This window comes from Sitodiplosis mosellana, unplaced genomic scaffold, assembly GCF_009176505.1.
Source record: "Sitodiplosis mosellana isolate CC-2019 unplaced genomic scaffold, AAFC_SMos_1.0 Smas_scaffold_3, whole genome shotgun sequence".
In the NCBI taxonomy this organism is placed as follows: domain Eukaryota; kingdom Metazoa; phylum Arthropoda; class Insecta; order Diptera; family Cecidomyiidae; genus Sitodiplosis; species Sitodiplosis mosellana.
Genome location: NW_022595246.1, coordinates 6,987,717 through 7,010,817, shown reverse-complemented (window position 1 = coordinate 7,010,817; position 23,101 = coordinate 6,987,717). Strand labels below are relative to the sequence as shown.

The following is a 23,101-nucleotide window of genomic DNA, read 5'->3' as shown; positions in this document are numbered from 1 at the left end:
AAACGCTTATGAGTGTTATTATCATCATGTATGAATATGATGTGTTCACATTTAACAATTCGAACGATGATGTGAATCACATTCGGTGTCCCTTCTGCTCGCATGCTAGTTGGCATGATGACGGGATTTTGACTACGTTTGAATCCTCATGGAAAAAATGATAATGACACTGCCAACTTTATGCTTGAGTAAATATACAAAAAGCGACCGATGCATCACTAGCATCAGCAGTAGAAGTAGAGAAGTAGCAGCTTTTGTCTGTTACAAAGGGGGCCCAACCATGGAATATATATGTTGTGTCGGAGGAAAACCTTTTAGTCAGTAGTCTGTAATCAATGGCAAGTATGACATCAATGATAATTTACGATCTCTTTTGCTTCTGACCACAGCTCATCCGTGTAAAAGTGTAGCATAAGTTTTCGTTAATTTTTCCGAGACAGACAAAGCGTCGAAAAGCGAGCAGATTTTTGCATTTGCACTAAACATTAAATAAATTATGTGTAATCATTCGTCGGTGCTATTTTCTCCCGCTCTTTCTCTCTCTCTCTCTCTCTCTCTCTCTCTCTCTCTTTTATTATCATGAAAGGTGAACAAGGTGGCATATTCATTCGACTTATCCATCTTCGGTTTTACTTGATATCTTTAATCAACTCTCGTGACCTTTTGTGCATTCATTTTATCTGACAAGCGAGCATAGAGGGAGAAGATGGAGTGGAAGAGCGAGCGCGGTTTACTTTTTTCTATCATTTCCATCAACAAGCCAGACATTTTTAAATAATGGCCACTTTATCTCCAATCTCTGCTCGCTCTACAGAATGAGAAAAATGGATCCTTTCAGTCTCTTTATTATTTACATTCACATCAAAGAAACCGAATATTGTTATCACAGACGGTTTTTTTAAATTAAAAACTATCCAGATTATTCATGAAATGCGTCGCATCCACACAATTGTGTTTACGTTTTCATTTAGTAACCGCAAAATGTGAACGATACAAAAATCCAGCACCACCACCAGCACCGGCAGCCACTCAGTGAAGCAGCACACAATAATTCAAATGAAATATGTGACGGCGATGGCAGCAGCGTCGGCTATGAGTTCAAGGGGATATACTTAGGTTGGACCGCAGCGCACGCACTTCATATTTATCACAAACCACTGACGTTGGCCGTTTGTTTGACTTGAATGCTTCGAACTTTGAACATACACACATCCACACAAAAGTCCTTCTCTCGAATTTCAATCGAAATGGAAAAGGAAAACAAGTTTTGCTCTCTTTTGTGGCAATGGTAAGCTTTATTTGGTCGAGACGATATGAAAGTAAAATGCGGTTGGTGTGGCTGAGTCCAATCTCTCTGCATGTGTGTGATATGGTCAGATGGCGACAATGATGACTTTTGATTGTTCATATTCGATTCGGGCAAATGTCGTTTGTAATCCGGTACTAAATTGTTTTTCATCTTCAGATGAAGTGAAACTCGGGCTCCCTCCCCCCATCCGACCTATAATAAAGCGCATGTGTTCGTGTTCAAGGATAAATAATAATAACCGAAAACAACTGTATTAAAGTAACCATATCCATTACTTGATGCTAAATGGATGTTTGCGTGCGTAAAAGAATTTCTATATATATGTGTCGAAATGAAATCAAAACGAGAGCTGAGAAGAGAGCGCGCTCACATTATGGTTGCGTGCACATTTATCTTTACACACTCGCTCAGAGTGCATAAAAAGTTGGGGCCGATCGTCAATTTATAGGTCATAAAGAGACTTTCGATAAATGTATACATTTTACTCGGTCTCTCGATTTCGATGGAATCACTTATTATGTTCTCGGTGCGCATTGGGTCGTTCCGTTGACATATTTGATTCATTCAAACGATTGGGTTAAGCAAAGTCAATGATAACTGCTTATTGAGAACGCAATTTCAAGATATAATATTACTTTTTCCGAGAGAGACACAACCAAAGTCATAATTAAATAAAAAGTTTATGAAAATGAAGAAAATTGATATTTGGTCATCATGAGACGAAATAACCTTTGAATCAAATTCTTGATATCAATAAAAAAAAGTAATGTTATTGAAACAGGTAAATATTTCCACCTTTTTAAGCAAATGTTTTCATCCGTGAACGCTTATCGTCGCATTGAGTTCAAAGCATGTTCATGGTCACCCTTCAATGGGTTCGACTTTTTAAATCATGGAAAAACTGGTGTTAAGTATATTGCCGAGTGGGGGGAAGAAACTTGTTAAACCATTGACCAAAGAAAAATAGAATCGTGCTGATTATTTCGGTTTTCGTTGAACGAACGCGTCATTTGATCGCCATTATCAGAGAATTGATGAACAGTTATGATGACTAATAGTTTGGCGCTATGGGAAAATGTACTCATAAAATATCCAATAACAATAAAAAATCGTTTATGGCTTTTATAATGTTTGTTCACGTGCTGTTCGTTTCGTATTCGGTCGAAGGAATTTTGAGAGGGAACGAATTAAAAAAAAAAAAGAAATCTCTGGTCAAAGCAGCAGTGGCATCCAGTTTGAAGAAGAAAAAAAATGGTTGTTTTTTCGATAGAAATTAAATCGTTTTATGTAATATTATTACGAAGACATTTTCCGACCAATGCGCTCAACGCCGACTTATGAGGCCAGTAAGCAAACACCCGATTTTTTTTTGCTTCTTCTTCTCTTGTGTGTTTTCACCTAAACATAGATAAAAACATCGATAAAATTTGCACAAAAAATCATATTTCATAATTTATTGAAGGCACTGGCACATACGTTCGTCCTCTTGCTACGGATTAATATTTGTGGCCCAAGCAAATGCGAAAGGCAAAGAGGGAACAGTGAAGGTGGAACGAATGAGCAGGCGAACGAGCAGCAGCAAGTCAAGCTTGAAAAACTTCGATAATTCTATTTGTTTGCCGTTCGGCCATGAATTTGTGATGGCGGGTGTACGCACACAAAGATTCGATTTATATTTCTAGGTGCATACACATCTGATAATCTCGAGAGTAAGAGCAAGAGAGAGAGAGTGTTTGTGTGTGTGTTGTTTGGTGGGATGTAGCGCAAATTCACACTTTTTTCTCTCCCTTCACGAGAGCAAAGCGAAAACTTTTCCCTTGTGGAAATGATTTGCGAGCAAAAAGGTTTAGAACTTTGTTGTAGTTCAAAGCAGACACACACAAGCGCGTGCTTTATTTATATTTTATCATTGTCGAGCGGCTGCCGCTGTTGAGCGAAAATCAAATCGCACTACTGATTTTATGTGTGCATATGTGTATGCCGAGATCAAACAATCAGATTAAAAGTTTGCGTTGTGGAAAAACGGAAACGGATTGAAATCTCTTTCGCACTTGGAGATGCGTTTCGACAAATCTAGAGTGAACAAGAAGGGAAAGACGGGAAAAACAACAACAACTTTCACTTCACATGACTTTATCAGTCCAATCGATGAGGCACAGAAAACTTTGCAGCATTCAATAAACAAGCAATTAAATTAACCACCACATACATCCACTTCACCGCCTTCTCCGGCCCATTCCGAGTATTCTATTTTGACTTTTATACAATTACATTGTAGGTTGTGATGCTCGATGGAGCTCTTCTTATTCGTGTGTCGTTCGTTTCGACGTTTCTTCTCTCTTTTTTTTCGTTTTGTTTTTGTGTTGCCATTAGAAAACTCGATTAGTGTTCTGTGCGCACAGCAATTGCGAAATATTATTTGTTTTCTTGTTCAATGGGGAGAAAACAATATCGATAAACGTTCGATAAGAATCAGTTAAGACTCGTGCAAGTGTCGGAATAAACAAAATGGAATAAGTTATTGTTTGCTCTGGCAACAGATTTCATTTGTTTTCATTTGAAATATGGAAAAGTCGGTGTTCGTGGAAGAGTCGGCACGAGATGGGGTAAAAATAGAATGAACTTTGTTTTCTTGATAAGGTATTCTCTCACCATCTCTCTGGTATATCCACTACGATGTATGAATATAAAGTAAATTTGCCTTGTCGCTCTTGCACCGACCAATTTTTACACGAAAACTCAAGCTGAACATGCACGAATGAAGAGCCATGTATTTTGTTCGATATCGCTCCACCAATTCATGTTAATAACACTTAATTGCTTTTCTTGTGCCAAAGTAAATGAATATTTATGTATGTTTCTTTTGTCCATTTTCGGTTCACTTGCAATTCGACACATACCAATTTGATTTTCCCATTGCCGCGTCCGAAGCGACAAGAATTTAATAAATGTATGCATCAAAGACTGGGTGACACAAACACAATATGTTAATTATTCCTTTGAATTTGAAGTGAATTTGGATGAATTTGCTCTCGTCCACACTGTGTGTTTCATCAAAAACTAAAATGAAATTCTTGAAACGTTACATCACGCTCACAATATTCCAATTGACATGAAGAATTTACCCGGATCGAAAATGCGAGTCATTCCTTAAAATGGACACAATTTGCTTACGTCCTTTTTGCGAGATGAGAGAGCATTGGCCGGTTTAATGAAGCGAAAGGGTTATTTGCAAAGAATGTCATTCTTTCTCCGTCTCTCTCGTGCTCGTGTTTTCCATAAAATATTTGCTTTCATATGCGAAATGCTCTCACATTCCTGTTGTTCAAAAACAATGGTCATTCGTTAATCCCGAATAATTCTTTGGAAATTTTTTGGAAGAAACAACAGAAAAAAATTTCACCAACTAAGCAAAATAACCAAAAACCCTGGTTCAAGATTTCTCAATGATAATCCCGTGTTCGTATCGATGACGAAGAACGGGAGCGAAAAAAACGAAGATTCCAATAGAAAATCTCCGAATATTTTATTTATGGGATCACATGGCAAGAAACAACAATTTACTCATATCGGTATCGAATGTCGTAACAAAAAAATATTATGTAACATTCGGAATAGAAGGAGAAGAAGAAGAAAAAAGGACAAAAACAAGCGACAAGGATGCTAGTGAAGAACGCGCGCGTCACCCAAAACGGTACATTTTTGCAACACATATTGTCACACACATACATACACCGTACAGATATACGTGAGCAGAGTGTGAGCGAGTGGCAAAGGATATTGGCAACGATTTTTCACGTATTGTTCGATGGATTATTCGTTTAGATTGAAACGGGCGCACAATAGCCATCAACAAAACATATACACAAACACTGCGAAAAAGACTGAAACCAGACACATACACACACGGAGCGAGAAGAGAAAAAGGCATTAAGGCAAAACTTTCTACAATATAAGATGCTGCTAGAATCTTTAAAAAGCATTTTTTTCTCTCACTTTCTTCTTTCTTTTTCCTTTGCACGAAATTTTTTTCCCTGTTATTTGCTCTATCGTTTTCCATTCTTGTTGCTATTGTTGTTTATGGGTGAGAGATATTGTAACTGCTCGAAGAGACATTCAGACGCTGGATGTTTGTATGTGTGTGTTTGTTTGAAGCGAAATGTTGATATCTTCTCTCTTCGTTTCTCGTTCTCTTTTTTTTCTCATTTTATCATCGCATTTTTGGTTGTTTTGGCAACGCAATAACACAAGGAAATGCGATGGTATGCAATATTGCCACTGCTGCTGCTTGCGAAACATCCCAATCACGAGGGTTGGACTCGATAATTTGATATTTTATTAAATATTTGTGTGTTGTGCACGCGTTCGTTAGCTCAAATCACGAATATAAATCGGAATTGCCGAAGAATTCCACGGGGCGAATGATGGGTGATGGGCGGCGGTGATTGTTCATTCGTTTTATTCCATTCGCAAGGCCATGTAGATATAGATTGTAATTTAGGTGCAGCGTTTAATCAAAGTATGCAATTTGAGCTGAGCGCTCAATATAATATCGTTTCAATTGATATGATGGCGAACGAGACGACGCTCAACGAATTATGATGATGTGGAAATATGAAACTGCATCTGAATCCATAAATAATAATTGCTATTATTTACTCGACGATGTGTTCGGAAGCGGCCAGCACAGAAACGGTGTAGTGTGTGATGTGGGAGGAAAAGCCACATATTCGTATGAAAAGTGAATATAATTAGATGGTATTATTTATCATTTCGCCGCGAATTTCATTCAATCGCAAATCGTAATTTATTTAAGACCATCCCATATTGTCGGTTCGATGGTAAAAATCGCTTTGGTCATGCGATATCGCCTTTTAATCTCAATTCAATTCCGTTTGCCAGCCATAATTTACTTGCCATTCATATTTTTTTTATTCTTTAAACTTCACATATATTCGAATTAAGAGATCTTTTGAACATATATCGGCGCCATTTCAGAGACTGAATAAATAAAAAAGCTGCGAAGGAAATTAAATGGTAGAGTGGTTATTGGTATATCATTTACTTTTCTTCACTAATTTTCCACAATGACAACGAGAACATGACATGCCAGCCAGAAAAGAAATGAAACGGCGACAACAACAACGTCAATGAATTTGAAATGGGAAAACTTTCTCGATTCTTAGTAGAATGCGACCGAAGTGAGAGTTCAAATCAAATGACTGCATGCATTGACCATACAAAACACTAACATATCATTTGGAGAATATGTGGTCGGTCGGTGTCCGAAAGGAAAGTTTTTATGCTTATTTAATGCAAATGTCTTCATTATCATGTTTCAGTGCTTAATGTTGTGTGAGTGTATGCCCGGAGAGGAACGCCTTTTCGCCACACATATTCAACAATTTCGTGAATTAAGCCAATTAGTTTAATGGCTTTAAATGAACATTCGATACCGAAATTGCCGGAACGCCAAAGCTTTTTCACTTACCACACCAACGAATAATTCAATAGAAAGGGAAAAAAAAGCCAAAATGAAGCCATAATCGATGCAGACTAAATGAATCGTTCCTATTGCTCCTTAGAATCTCCATTCAAGTTTTCATTCCACAAATTTTCTGCGGGCAGGCCCCAAAACAGAAGCTCCTTTCATGTTCATGTCAGCCTGTGTGTTTTGTTTCGATTTGGTCGAACGTTGCAGTTTGGATGTAAATTGAATTAGAAAAAATTGCTTCGAGCATTTACAAGCTAACCGATGCTATTGGGGTAGGGAGTCAAAGAGTGTTTTTTTTTTCGATCGAATTCTAAAAAATGCATGTAAAACCATTTCGGAACAATTGAATTTAAATTGGTTGCCAAAATAGCAACAAAAATGGTGAAAAAAAATCCATTTTTAGCTTGTGGTTCATTCGATGTTCATTCGTCCCATCCCAAGCGAGAATACTCAATATTTGACGCTACTACAATCGCCTCGGTTTTGTTTTACCAATTATAGACCATTCAGATCTGAACACTCTCTAGTACATCAATTTAAGTAATCAAACTGGTACTAAAACTCGTTTCCGCCTCCCATTCAATTTTTAATGACAATTAGGATTTATCTTTGCAAAATCAGTGCTGCGAATAATGAATTTGCGGAAAACATACATAAATTCCTGGGCCATTTTTCTTTCACTCACTCGCTCTCTCTTTCTTTTTTCATCTTCGACCGAAACTTCTGCAGCTATTGTTGTGGCAATATTTTAAATAAATGTGTTTAAATTTCGAAGATTCATCGGATAAGTCCGCATTTCGGTAGTGCATACACTGACACACACACACACACACACATGAAAATCACAAGGCAATATTGTGCCTATTTTCTGTCTGCTATGAAGAGATAAGCATTTGTTCTATGTCATTTACAGCGAACTATGAACTTTTGACTAACAAATTTCCAAAGTGTTTGTGTAATCTGCTTCATTCGAAGTAATGAATCTTGGCTCGCTCTTCTCTTTGCACTCTCTCTCACGCGCACACACACACACATCGCTGTGGAAAAGCAATACACAAAATGGAGTGCAAAGCAGCATCCCATCGAACGCAGCACAACTAAACAATCTAAAGAAAAGCCATTAGGTAAACTAAATACAAACAAATTCGGTGTAAACATCGGCACCGCGCGCGTCTTCGCCTCAACCAAGCGCCAAGCAAAATAAACATTTCAAGAATGGGAATTTATTCGGGCTTAAATTATAATTGTGTAATTAAGATTCGGCTCCTGCAGACAGCCATAAGAATGAGTTTTCCCATTAGGCTTTTCTCGCCCGGTACCAACAACACACATTCGGAGCACACCAGCGTCGCTATCTCTCTCGTTCGCTCTTCTCTCGTTTTGGTCTACCTATTTTGCTTGTTCTTGCGACCGTACGAAGTCGACAAATGAGTGTCGAAGCATAACATTTTTGCGACGGTTTGCAAATCTAATTTGCGTGAATGTTATTGTTGTGCATTTAAGCGCTTGCTTTTTTTTTCGGTGCACGTGAATGACAAGAAATTGAGCGGTGACAGCGAGAAAAAAGAGCGTGCAAATGCAGACAAATGTAGTTAAAAAGCGATGCTTGCGACAACCCATTCATTGTCGCTTCATTTTTATTACTTCATTTGTACTGTGTTCAACTTGCGCGCAAAAAACTTTAGCAGTTTCTTCACGTGATATCCAGTTGAAATGAAATTTTTTTTTCTGATTCCATTTCAAATTAAGCGTAATTTTTGCATTCGTGAACCGAATACTCTGTCAACCGGTGGTGGTCGTCAAATTAGAAGGCGAGACAGTGCCAAAGCAATCGTTGACAATGACGAATAATTATGTTTTCAAAGACAACAATTTGTGTTGTCTTGTTTTGCATGCGAAAAACTCCAAACCGGCGAACAACCGCAAATTGAATGAACCAACTAATGAGCAGAAACTGTTTGAGTTTGAAGCGACCGATAAGAGTGTTTTGCTCTTTCGTCATTAATTTTTGATATCAAATCCACTGTGAATTCATTTCCAAAGTATCAGTCGATGTCTGGAGGTTAAGCCAAGTTAGTCTTTGTAACAAGACTCTTGTCGAATGCGAATGGAAAACAAATCGATCAAAATTTTCAGATAGAAACACCAAATGCTTGCATTTGATCAATTTTCCTTCCAAGCAAATGCTCATCCGACGAAGTTGGAAAAGTTAAGCACGGATGCATCAATTATTTCAACCCTTTTTATGCCCAACAGGTACCGAACAACAGCAAAACTACTATTCACCGGCTGGCAAACATCATTAGCGTCAATTGTATTTTAGAGTAGAGCGCGAGAGGGAAAAAATCGCGTGTACTAATGAAAACCGAACAAAGCGAACGGCGAATATAGGATTTCATCTCACCAATTTCATTGTTTCAATAATAACGAAATGAACGCGTAAAATATTCAATTACGTCTTTCGAAGATGAGCGAGAAATTTTGATTGTTGTTCAGAGAAGGATTAGCGGGCGGGAGGGTGGCCGAACGCTCGCGTCTCGCACCCACGGCATTCGCTTCATCATAATGAATTCGCTATTGTTGTCGAAAAATCTTGGCTCGTCTTATTAGAATCCAATTAAAATGGCTTCAAGTCTATTTCAGGATTTATATACACTTGACGGTGAAGTGATTAAAGCTGCTGAAGCTGAAATTCATATAGACATTTTGGGAGGTGATTATAGATAAATGCGGCGCGCGTATATTTTCGTAAGCAATGCCAATTAACGAAACAAATTGGAAATTTTCAAGTGTTTTCTTGATATGGCACCAATTTAAGATTTTGCAATCATAATTAGTGCATCGAAAGCCTTAGCATGAAATGTGTTTTTGAAAATTGTTTGGAATGAAAAATCTAAATCTTAATACGATTTCATGAATTAATTGAAGTTTCAAACCAAATACAATCCTCGACGATACTGGATGATCTTCCATGGGTTCAAAAAAATATTTCGATTTTGTGGCTGAAGATTTCTGATGGCCATCCGAGATATAATTGAAAATAAATACGTCTACACACGGACAACATCTGAATTGGAAAATTTATCGTCCGTTTTGTTGTGTATGTGAGTGTGTGCGTGTGTGTGTGTGATTTGTCTGGGTGGGTATCATCTCACAACAAAATTAAATCCAAGCGTAGACAATTTAATTAACCGACGATAAATAACGCATACAAATTTTATTGAAATTCTATCTCTTCTCACGTTCTGCTTACCATCACCATCACCATCTCCGCATTTTCATCGCAATTGCGGAATGCAAAGAGTGGCATCAATCGTGGTAGAAAAACAACTCGGAGCATACACACACACAACACTGTCGACACTGACTCGCTCGCTCATTCACTTAGTCAGTCGGTTTGGTACATGCACAAATAACAATGACGCAAATGCATTTTCATGCACGGTACCATTTTCAACTCCGCACAAACGCACGCAGACAATACACACCTAATGGCGATGATAATAAATATATTAAATTTACTGAAGCTGCAATTCGGCCCGCTCTCTCTACCTTTCTCATCCTCTTTATATTCATGGCATGCAAGACACTAGAACTAAGTGCAGAGAAACATAGAGCCTGAAAAAAATGCACAACACACACATCTAGCCTCGACAAGTGCATGTTAATGGATAAACTCTTCGTTCGTTTCCTAGATGGTGTGTCTGTATATGTCTGTCTGAATTCCTTTTGCCCAAGCATATTTCAAAGCGGAAAACGTAGTATTCACTGCATTGTGAAGCAGCATTCATACCGACCGATTCAGTCGAATCGAAGAAGGATAACAATAACAAAGCAATGAAAACTTAATGTCAATAGTTTTCGGTAAGTTTCCTCTTGTGCTCTGGCTCTGGATCTAGCTGTATGTTCGGTCTATGTGCACACATGTGTGCATGTCAGCCGATGGAACGAAACGAGAACGTGAAACGGGAGTGCCTGAGCTGCCTGAGAATTGGATGAACTTTCCAACAGCGCACCACAACCATAATGAACTTGAGCATATAACATCGTAGCATTTGCCTATGAAATGCAAAACGTAGCGAAAGAGAGAGGGAGAGCGAGAACGAGAACGAGAAAATACATCACTGAAAATTTCCATATGGAACGCGTTCGTGTATTATTGGATCTCAGGATTTTGTTTTTTACCAAACACAAATCCAATTACAGTACAATTCACGCACCAATCCAATGTGCCGAGATGGGCAGAGCACACAAAACGAGTGTGATCCAAGTGGTATAGTGAAAGTAGCACATTAATAAAGTGAAGTGGCGCATCTTGAATAACAACAATGAGAGGTAGAGACAGAGAAAAAGAGAGAGAGAGAGGCAAGCGCAAGAAAAACAAAAGAAAAGCACATTTCACTCGATAAAGCGTTTGCATGTTGAAGACGGTCTTGGGATCGAACTCAATTACATTGCTTGAATGTTTTGCGCACACAATTTATAGAAAAGTGATATTACATATGAACTTCGACCACTTTCGCCAGTTTGCCCTCATCGTGTTGATGATGCTTCGATAGACAGAGAGAGAAAGAGAGAGAAAGAGAGAGAGAGCACGGTGCACAGACTAAGTCTTCATATTGAATCACTTGAGATTTACGATAAGTTTTTCTTTTGTTTGACAATGGACAACCCGACGACAACCTTTCGGTAACACAGCAAACACACACCACCAGCAACAGCATCAAGAACAACAGAGAGATATGGCAACGATGAGATGGTGCGGTAGATTGGTTGTCTATCTAATGCAATAATTTTGGGTTATGTTTTTCCAGGCAAATGCATCAATTTGGATATCAGGGCAAAATGTTTTAGACATTTTCTCTTTCTCTCTCTCCCGTTGATGCGCTCACTATGTGCTTGGGCTTGGGCTTGAGTCGATGTGTGGGTTCCGAAACAGAATTAAGCGCTCGAAATACATCGCAAATAGATCTTGGCGATATTATTTTGCGAATACCGAAATATGGTACGGAACTTGGTCTCCACTACTCATCCATTAATTTCACTTGATGCAGTTCAAGTGCGCTTACACTATATCTCTCGCTCACTATCTCTCTTACTCTTCATTTTTTATCAACCGTTCACTAAAATCGTTTTGTGTCACATTTTATTCGATTTTCATGGTGCTTTCGTGCTTCGAACCATCTCGTCGTGGTACAGTTGTTGAGAATATCTCACTCTCTCCCCTTCTAAATTGTAAATTGTACAGTACTTACTGGCAACATGGCCAAAGATGTTCAAGGCACTGAGAAACAGCAACACCATATCTTTTGTACTGTTTGCTTGCATCAAAAACTGAAGCGGAATTTATTTTACGGAAATCCCATCGTCGCAATATCACCATCCGAACCGAATACGAACCGACCAACGCCACAACGCTCATCGGACTACAACTAGAAAATTGCTATTCAACGAGGGCCGCAACAACAATACCGGACCACAGCAAACCATAAGGATTACAAGTGAATGTGCTGGCGCTGCTGTTGTTGTTTGTGTTTGTTCGTTGAGTCGAGCTACATAGTGTAAAAATGGTTCGGGTATGGGGCTTTGTTGTTATGTGCAATGCATTAGCGATACTCTAACGATCTATATTTTAAACTTTGTGTACTTTCCATTAAACAAATTACATTTTGATTCCCCTTCTACTCGTGCCTCGGCTCTGTTTGTCGGAACTGTTTACATCGTTATTTGAAACTATCAATTTTTTCTGCCCCTTTTTCTCATTTATATAGTCCTCCTTTTTTGCAACTTCTTCTTCTTCTGGCTCTTCGTCTTCCATTTTTTGTCTATTTTTATTTCCACTTTCTCAGAAACCGTACCTTTTCTCATCGTTTCTTTTTTCTTTTTTCTTCTCTCTCGCCAAACTTGCCGCTGGTCTTCTACATCTCAATACACTTTCTCGGCCCCAGAACTTTCCACCATTTTCATTTCCTATTCATTTGTTCATTGCTCCTCGCTTACGCTATTCGATATGGTTTTTCTTCTGGTTATTCTGCTTCTTTTTCGTCTTTGTGTGTATTTTTCATGTACATGAAGAATATTTATTTCTCATCGTGACGACAGTCGTCGTTTGCCTGAGTTCATCTCTATCTCGTTTATTATTTCCGGGTAATGGTCGCACACATTTTATGTGGTTGTGTGTGCTTTCAAATAAAAATGTAATATGTGGCCTGCGGTACCGGTGTGGCCATGCACATAATTCCTCATTCCATTCCATGACACTCACTTGCTCTTGGTTGCATATGAAATTCGTCGCTACATTACACATTTTTTACTGGTCACATCAACAATAGTCAAATGGATGAACAACGGACCATGTAAACGATTCAGCACAGAAAACCATCACACCGTAAGAAAATGGATTGCTTCAAGGAGATTAATCTGGTCACCGTGTGTGTGTGTGTGTGTGTTGTGCTGGCGTGCTTGTGTGCATCATTGTACGTGAAAAGAAATTGATATTTAAGTAAAAATCTCAGAGTAATGTCGACGACAAGCGGAGAGACGGTACGGAAAAGAGAGGAATATGAAAATGGTTTTATCATCTCCGATGGCAGTCATTGATAAGTGGAGCGTTCAATGAAAGTAAACAATAACACGAAGAAGAAATAATAGCAAAAGTATCGACTTTTTTTTGTCTCCGTACGAACGAAATTAATTTCTTCTTGTTTCGATTAGAACCCAAGCACACATACAAAGGTATGATTCATAATATAGTAGAAAATGAATTCGAAATCCGAACAATTCCACTTTGAGGTGTTTTCATTTGGGAGGCCAAAGGCTCGAAAAATCGTTTCGAGGACTTTATCCATTGCCGTATACATATACATTTTTTCAAAGGTGTGCTTCAATATCGCTAAGAGTATTCAATTGAGACAAAAGTTTATCAAAAAGTTGGTCTTTATTCTTTCGGCTCGCTCTTCCATCTCGTTCGCATTTGTTTATTCAAAAATTGTTTGGCTTTGTATTTACTTTTGTTGGTGGTGTCTTCCAATTATTTTTGTTCCATCTCACTGCTATTATATGAACAGCACAGCAAATAGCAAAGGGTAGACAAAAACAAAGCGTATTATTGAAGGAGTCGCTTCTTAATATTATTTTTTTTCTTCTTCTATCTATAGACAAACACAACACTCACAACCAGAAATATATATATATATATATTCACCGAAAAAAACAGCCATTCTCTCTCTCTCTCTCTCTCTCTCTCTTTCTCTCTCGTTCCGCGTTTGTTTGCAAACAAAGCGCAACGCGAATCCAAGTTACGGTACATGTTTTCCAAAAGTTTTGTTTGTGAGAGAGAAAACTTTCATCATTGCCACATGGAACGGAGCACATTCCGTGTCTCTATTGGCTTTCCGTGTGTATCTATCGTTTGTAGTCGCAAATGAAAATTTCCGGTTGCGATGCGAACAAGATGGGATTCAGCGTTGTTCCATTTGGCGTGTTGTTGTTACGCAATACGTGTTTGCATTGATGGCGACGAATAGAGACACAGTTCTAGGAAGGAATTAATCCGGAACGAAGCGATCCGAATGTAGATGGAAGGTGAAAAAGGGGGATATATATGCGTATAATACAGCCATTTTCATAGCAAATGGATGAGAAGTAAGAAGAAAAAAATCGCATTGCCGGCAAAAACACTAGGAAAATAAAAAGAGTGCTCAAATATAGAAATGAACTTTTAATATGCTTTAGTCGCTTTGATGATTTTCTCTAGCCAGGCGATAGTTATATTGTTGGACTTGCACGAGAGTAAACAGATTGCATGCAATTTTGTGGACAGAAGCGGCGGAGCACCTTGCGGAGACAAAATAATATTATGAATAAATGTTTTGTTTCACTTTTCCGTAGTATTAATTACAGTGTGTCTATTGTTGCGAAAACGAATACACAACCGGAAATGCTCGTTTGTTGTTGTTGATGCTGCCATTGAATCCCGTTCCATTTCATTGGCATGTGCGACATTTAAAGTGCCCCATACTTTTGGTTTTGTCTTTTCTTCTCTCATTCAAATAAACAACAACTTTTTACGTCATTGTATACGGGGAAGGCTTGTGTTGAGGCCTAAAACTTTTATGCCAGTATCTAGAATTAAAACTGAACTGCAAGTTTTTGTTGTTAAGCTATAAACAACAAAAACTCTGAAACTCTGAGAAAAGCAAGAGAGCGAAAGAGCGAGCAAGCACACCGCATTATGTCATCTCGGTGTGTGTGTATGTGTGTGTTGGTGCGCTCTGAAATGAGCCCAAAGAACATTCAATTTGGATTTGTAAAGTTGACATAGGAAGAAAATGACGGAGGCGAAAAACCACAATCTTTTGATGATTCCGGTTTTGGTTTCTGTGCACAAAAACCTGTGCCAAAAGCAAACACCGAACAAAAACCGAAAATGAACATTTAAATTAGTTTTGCTCGTTGGTAAGTGGCAATGTGGTCCATGCTCTCTCTCTTTCCCTCTTGCACACATACACGCATCTTGGTGGAGATTTTTTTCGAAATAATTCCACTGTCAGTTATTTACAGAGGCTTTATCGAGACCCGGAACAAATGCGCCCGGCCAGCGCTTTGTTGAAATACACCAAAAACCGACCGAAAATCTCTTTCATTCGCTTTCGTGCACAGATTTAATAACTTTGCCGAAAACTTTTGTGTATACCAGCAAAATATGGAGTCGCGCAATCAAAACCATAGGCAAATGGTGAATCAACGTGATTTCATCGCGATGATTTGTCGAAAGGCAAGATTGATTTTGAGTCGTCGCTGGTGGTTCGTCATGCCCGTGAAATTTGCATTTCTCCGTATTATTTGGCACACCGAGTTTAAGTGCTGGATTTAGGCAATGTGGTGTGTCGTCTTTTGAAATGGTCTTGCTAAATAAATATTTGTCATCTCTATGTTGCATCACTCACTCATTCAAATCTCTTCACGGTTGATATTCATCGAAATTTTTCCACCTTCCCTTATTTTTTTTCTCCACCATGTTTTTCCTTCTGACTCAAGATGGCTGCTTTACAGTTCTATAATTTATATTTAATGTTGTATTTATGTATTAATATGCTTGAGTGATCGTTTAATTTATCTAGTCTGTTGGATCTTCTTCATCGCCGGCATTTTCGGTGAGTCAAAAATGTATGTGTGTGCGGCACCCACATTCTACACGTTATCAAAAGTTGGCACACCCAACACGGCTACTATGTGCGCGTGTATGTCTAAAGCCACTGTTAATATTCCCTTACTTAGATATTGCCAAAGTTTTCCACTTTCTAGTTGAGACGTGCGCGGTGTGCGCGCCATGCCGTCGACGCTTCTTTCCTTTTCCAGATTGGGAAAATTTAAATTATTGACAAAGTTTTACCGTTTAAGTTTCTTTGATGTAATTTTGTTTGTGAATTTTTTTTTCTTGTTTCTCTTTGCTCGTCTTCATCGTTGTTCTACTTTTTAATTTTTTTTTTCTGCACTTGTTCATTCCAAGTTTTCGGTCGAAAAGTGCAATGCATGTTATTTTGAAAAAATTTGTACTGAATCGATTTTGGTAGAGCTTAAATTTTATTGCAAAATATGTTGTAAATTTTTGTTTGTTCGCTGTTGTGTTCGTTTTTGAACATTTTAGACGATTTGATGAAATAAAGTGGTATTATTTTTATCGTAAATTTCAAGGTGCTACACACTTAAACGAAAACATTTGTTTGGGCGATGAAAAAAAAAAAATGTAAATTAAATTGTACTTACCATCCACCTTGTCGCGTCAGAGTGAAACCAAAGCGTGAGTCTCGATCAACCGACACTCGAATGCCAACAATTCCCAGTCCTTGCGGTGTAATCACTTGACCTCGCATCACCGACACACGGCTACATGGCGCACACGACGAAAATCATCAACGAAAGAAAACGGGGCGACAAAAAAAGAAGAAAAAAAAACGATTTGCAAAATAATCGCACGTCAGTCATATTCAAATCAAATTAAATCGAAACAACAAAATGTGTGTTTAGTGAATTAGATTTTTTTAGTACATATTTTGTTTGGTTTTTTTTTTGTATGAAACAAAAAATAGTGTAACGATCAAGCAACTAATTCAATTCAATCAAAGGTATTTATATAATAAAATCGAGATATGTATGCGGTTACCAATCTAAATTCAACTAACAAATATTATTTATATGTATAAAATATGAGCATAAATTGTCGGATATCATACAAGTAATAAAAAACAGTTTGAATGAATCACGAATAGAATTGAAACATATAAGATTGTATACAATTTGGTATCGGAAAAAAGAAAACGAAAATAAAATGTGTGTAAGAAAATGAATGTTCTCTATGACAACGGCCTCGGAATTTGGTTTTTTGCTCAAAAATAATGTAATTTACAGTTTGCATTTCTATGCGTGAGATTGAGAGTTTTTTTATGTTTTTTCTTCGATTTATATTTTTGAAAAGGCGAGTATGTTTTCTGATGATTCTGTTGGCGTTAAAGTAGAGTATGTTGTAGTACCGTCTAGCCTCTGCGGTCTTCACGGTTTTCGCGTAACTGATAGGAGATAACAACAAGGTGTCTTCGGCAAAGTTGTAGTACTCGAGATCTTCTATAACATTGCTGAAGACATCTATCTCTTATCTCTTATCAGTTGCGCGCAAATCGCGCAGATAGAAAAGCAAATTTTATATAGAACTTTTTTTTTCTTATCATTTTTCGCACTTTTCGCGGAACTGATAAGAGATAAGAGATAACTGACTTCAGCAATGTTATAGAAGACCTCGAGTGCTATAACTTTTCCAAAGACACCAAGTTGTTATCTCTTATCAGTTCCGCGGAAACCGTGGAAAACCGCGAGGACCCGCCAAAAATGAACATACTCGCCTTTAACCATTTTTGAGTCGAAAGAAACTTACTCTTCTCTTTCATAACAAAGTCAGTGAAACATACACTACTCTCAATCTCACCTATAGATTTGTTCAAAATACCACGTCTAAAATTAGTATACAAGTGGGATAAAAAAAAACAATTGGGGTAAGTTCAATCAATCAAATGCAGTAAAAAATTTGTCACTCAATTTTTTGTTTTGCTTTTTATTCATTAAAAATCGATACTATGGGGTTGCTTTGTTGCACACATTTTAACTCCCCGCGGCGTGCACGCGCGAACAAAGTCAACAGAAATGAATTTAATGCAAATGGATCTGTGCGCATATCTCGAGGAGTGAGCGAATTATCTTGCTTAGATAAATAATGATTGCGATTTCAAACGAGTGTTGATTGATGAATGTGCCATTCATAATCCCATTACGGGTCGTTGCATCGAACAGCATTTCAATGAACTCAATTCAAGCGTTTAATGATCTATCACAGTGCATCTTTGGCAGTTGTTTTGTTTCATCCAGCGAAAAATACTGATATCGTCGAAGACTGAAATTGAAATGTGACGTCTCTGTCGTGCGCGACTCAGTCAAAGGTTGTGAAAATGAATAAATGAACCGTGTAAATGGTGCCATGAAAAAAATCTATTTGAAAGTGGAATTTTTATAGAAATATCAATTTGTCATTATTTTCCCCTCTACTTTTTTCCCCATCATTCCTCGAAAAGTACCATTGAACTTGTTGCAAAGGAAATGGAAATGGAATAAAACGTTATTTTTATCTGAAACATTTTTCCCTCACAATTACTCGCATTATCGCATCAAAACGTTTGCTAATTGAATGAAATTTATTCGTTTGATGTTACAAATCGGATGAAGAAGCTCAAAAATATGGACATCAATAAACTGTGTTAACTTTTTTTAGTGCGAAATGCCATCAAAAGAGTGATGTGTCAAATTGCACATTGGAAAGGCAAAAAGTAAATAAAAATCGAAGCATATTAACAAATTACACAAGCATTAAATTTTTGCTGTTTTTCCATTTCTGTTGGCTTCATTCGGTTTATTGACGAGAGTGTGCAAACAAAAATGGTAGATGAAAACAAAAATGTACGTGATTTTCTTTTGTTTGGTCTATTCGTCATCAAAACGGAGCTATTCACATTGCGATTTGTATTCTCGTATGTGCGTATGTGAGTATGTGAGAAAGAGAGATGACATTACGGCATGCAATCAATTCCGAAAATCGAATGAAAATTTTATGCGCATTCGACAAAAATGTTTAGCATTCGACATTAGCGGTCGCACTCATTTTACAATATTTTTTTCTTCTCTGTGAATATATTTGTATTTTGCCATCGGGCATTTTAATTACTTTAATTCAATGGTGAGACAAAAACGCAGTCAAACGCATTCATAAAATGTTCATTCGATTTACGATGATTTTCAATGATATTGTTAATTTTTTGTTGGTTTTTTTTTGTCGCAAAAAAAAATAAAATATTTAAAAAAAACCAAAATGGTGACTCGATAAGTAAATTGTATGTACGGGTATGTTTTTTTTTGTTTCGTTCAATGTTATCTATTAATGCAATAAAATTCCCTTTTTGCCCATTTTTACTATAAGCATGTCCCTTGTTTCGAACAAAAAACACTGGGAAAATTAAACAGTTTTTAATCTTTGATACATCAAACACCGAACCGGTGATATTTCGCGAAATATATTGGAACAAAAATATTTTATATACACGGTGTGCATGTGCATGGAGCAGATTTTACTCATTAAATTGCATAATGCGATTAAAATTGATTCCCATACACCGTACATCATTATTGTAACAGAGCGTATACTGTATACATTTCGCATTCGACTAATTTATCAACAGACATTTTTAATTTGCACACCAATTACAAAATTGGTTCATTGCTTCTGAAAGGACATCCATTTCGATTTATGGCTTTATCATAATTATTCGCAATCACCACTGTCTCTCTCTCTCTGCCTGTGATCGAAAACAACAGCGAAAAAAACGAGATATTTCTTTAAACAAAATGGATTTCGTTGTAAATTCTCTGAGTAATTTCAAGCATTGTATCGATGTGATATTGTTCTTCGGTCGAAATTGCACACAGGCAATAATCGAATTTCATCAAAAGAGTGAAAAGTCAAACAACAAAACTGATTCACAGAGTTCAACTAAAATAACTTTTACTTTATGCATTCTTTGTTGGGATTTTCTTTTAGCCGCCGACGAAAGACCGAAAAGTTCATATCGTATTTTATGAAAATTGTGCACTTGAAAGTTTTCCCTTTGATTCACGGCTTTTTTGCTTGCTTGCCATATTTCCATCTGCATTCAAAATTTGCTGCTTGTATTCAAATTATTATTTGTCCCTTTGAATATTCGCACACGCACACACAACAAATGAATGAAGGAATATTGCATATTTGAGCGTCTGGAATCTTTTTGTGTGTTAGATAATGGGATGGCCAATTCAAAAGAGAGACTTCGACTGATATCTAGTCAGTATCTTCGTTTATACCACGGCAGAAGTTGTTTGGGAAAACAAAAGTGTCTTGTGAACATTTGTTCGAACTGCTTTCTTCGACCAATTCATTTTTCTTCCTTTTTCACTGTGTACCGATGTGGGTTCACTTTCCAGATGACATCATAATTGTAAAACCGTACATTTGCTTTTATTTATTCGTTTCGGTATTCTAAAGGCATCTTCTCGGTGCCTATTGGCTTATCCTCACATGAACTCCGGATCGAAAGATTGCTTAATCTCTTTTTCCAACTTTTCTTGCATTTAATGCCAGGTGCTCTCGCAAATCGTTTGTTCGAGCAGAAGAAACATTTTTATAATGCCAGGCAGTGAACGTGTGGCGGTGGGTTAGAAGTGCGAGTGTACGCGAGAGAATGAGATAGAAAGAGAGACAACAAATTGCTTTGAATAAACTCTCAAACGCAAATCCGTTTCCAAAAAATCATGAATGCGGAAGAGATTTAGCTAATTTTTTTTGATTGGGTCGGGAAGGCGGCCGCTCTCGCACGCTTACACAATTCACCTTGTGTGTGTGTGTTCGATCCAAGCGGCTTTGGAGTTCCGGATTTTTCTGGTGTTTTTCATTTGCCAAATTTTCCCTCATTGCCGTGCTTTTGATGATGATACAAAACATCTCATTATTTGTTATGTTACAGTGTTGCGAGCACGCTTCTGCGAATACACGGCCACGACGGTACACGAACAAAAACCAGATGACTTTAATGTTTTGGAAAATGTTTCATGGTTTTTAAAGCACTGAAGCGCGGCCTTAGAACCAAAAGCGGAGGCATAACTACGCTTAAGTGACTAGATCAAAGGGCGTAAATATTTGCCATTGTTTCTCTTCTTCTTCGGCTTCTACTCAAAATGTGTGTGCGTCGCTTTTCATTCGCTTTCGGGTTGTGAAAACGCTGGTTGAAAGCAAATATTTGGCTAAATTCAAAAAGGAATTGAAACTGGAATTTGAACACCTAGACTCGGTAACGCGACCGGAATTCTTTATTTTCTGGCAGCGAAAAAAAAGGTTATAATTCTTTTCATTGATCGAATTTTCGCCGTAATCGAAACACCTGCAACTGTTTTTCTTCACTTCGTGTAAAGAAAACGATTCGCTGTGACAATTTGCCGAGTTTTAATTTTTCTTTCATTTTGAAGAGGCAACCACTTCGATTTCATTCGTTCTTGTAATTGGATGACAAAGAGCATTTCGGACAACTGCTGACGACTTCACAAAAGTTTTCGTATTTTCGCTTTTGTACATCGATTTTTTTTTGTCGAGCTTATGCAGAAAAAAAAGAATCCACTTAACACGTAACATCAATTACGATTTGAATGATAGCAGTTAGAATGTGTATTATCTTGGACCTTTTAACTTCGGTTGAAAATTGAGAGACGTGGAAATAAGCGGGAATAAATTGAATAATAATAAAAGAGAGAAAGAGAGAGATGTGGAAAATGGAAGCGGAATGATTTTATTTTTTGTATGAAAATTGTTCCTTTTAAAAGGCATTTTGACTCGACATAAAAAGAAATGACAGTGATTCAGTGCACGAATGCCTTTGAAATATGCAAAAAATGTTCCTTTGTGAGGCCACAAATAAATTTGCGTGCGGCAGCATTTATGGAAATGATGATTTTCGATTCGGAAAGCCTCTGTCGACAGCCAGAGAAAATTATGCTTTATTTTACATTCAAATCGACGCTGCAATTCCACACACTCACACACACGAGCCAAAACGAACGAATCAATTGGAATTCATAAGTGATATTTTGTATGGTATTTTTTCGCCTGTGTCGGTTGTTGGGTGAGGGAGGTAATCACCAATTCAAAGCATCTCGCAATGAGATGTATTCTTTCCGAGCCAATTCGTCGTCATAATCATCGTCGTCGTCGATGTCACACAATGCATGAGTACATTAAAAACGGTCTAATTAATGGAAATAAATTCAGAAAATTCATACCAAACGCTCTCGCTCACTCTACATGTGTGTGTATGTTTGTATGTCATGGCATTATTTTTTTTGCCGGTCGGCTTCTGTTCCACAATTTTGACGAAGAAAAAGAAAATCATGGCAACCGCTTATGAATTTCAACGATTGCATTTTCCCAACCATTCAAATTATATTCAACGCCATTTGCCTTGTTAAATGAACGATTCCGAATGATTCAATTCACGTAATTACTTAATGACGGAAAACCCATTTGGATATTTTTTTTTATTCCACGCTCAAAATTCGCTCAACAATTTTCAATTCAGTGTTTGTGTTTTTTCTTTCGAATCAGGTTGCTGCGTCACAACGAGAAGACATTTAAGTGGTTTGTCGTTGACAACAATAACAGCAGCCGAACAAAAATTCAACCACGTTTTACATTATTTTTTTTTTGTTCATTCCATTCAATTCATTTGTGTGTGTGTCGATTGCGTTCATTTTTCCGGGTTGGATTTATTTTTGCAACAATTTTTTTTTGCTCGTTTCGTTCCGATTTAATTTTGGATTTTAAAATGGAAAATATCAAAAAGTGTTTCTATTGAAGGTTGGTTTTCGTGTTATTTCATTTGGGCGATGGTATATTGTTGTTGCTATTTTCGTTGAGCTTATTTTTAAATCCATATAATTGGAGTGCGTGAATTGCAAACGCATTTATTGACGTGGGAATTCCAAAATGTACATATAAATTTTGGGTGGAATCGATTTTTTTTCGGCTTGTTTCCCTTCCTCCTACTCTTGATCCACTTAAAATTGAAAATATTTCTGCCAAAGTTTGGATGAAAAAAAGCGACTCAACTGTAATTTTTTGGCTTTTTTTCCAAACTTCCCATCGGAAAAACAAGCGACTCCATAAATTGTTACAGTTT

The 23,101-nt window shown here is 37.4% G+C and overlaps 1 protein-coding gene across 8 annotated transcripts in view; it reads right to left on the bottom strand.

Annotated features, from left to right (window-relative positions):
• Nucleotides 1-23,101, bottom strand: part of LOC129566358 (teneurin-a) — a 382,371-nt gene that overhangs the window by 25,319 nt on the left and 333,951 nt on the right. For all 8 annotated transcript variants that reach the window (XM_055442213.1, XM_055442214.1, XM_055442217.1 and 5 more), the window contains one exon: nucleotides 16,572-16,691. In XM_055442213.1, coding sequence (XP_055298188.1) covers nucleotides 16,572-16,691 — 120 coding nt within the window. The remainder of the gene's footprint in view (nucleotides 1-16,571; nucleotides 16,692-23,101) is intronic.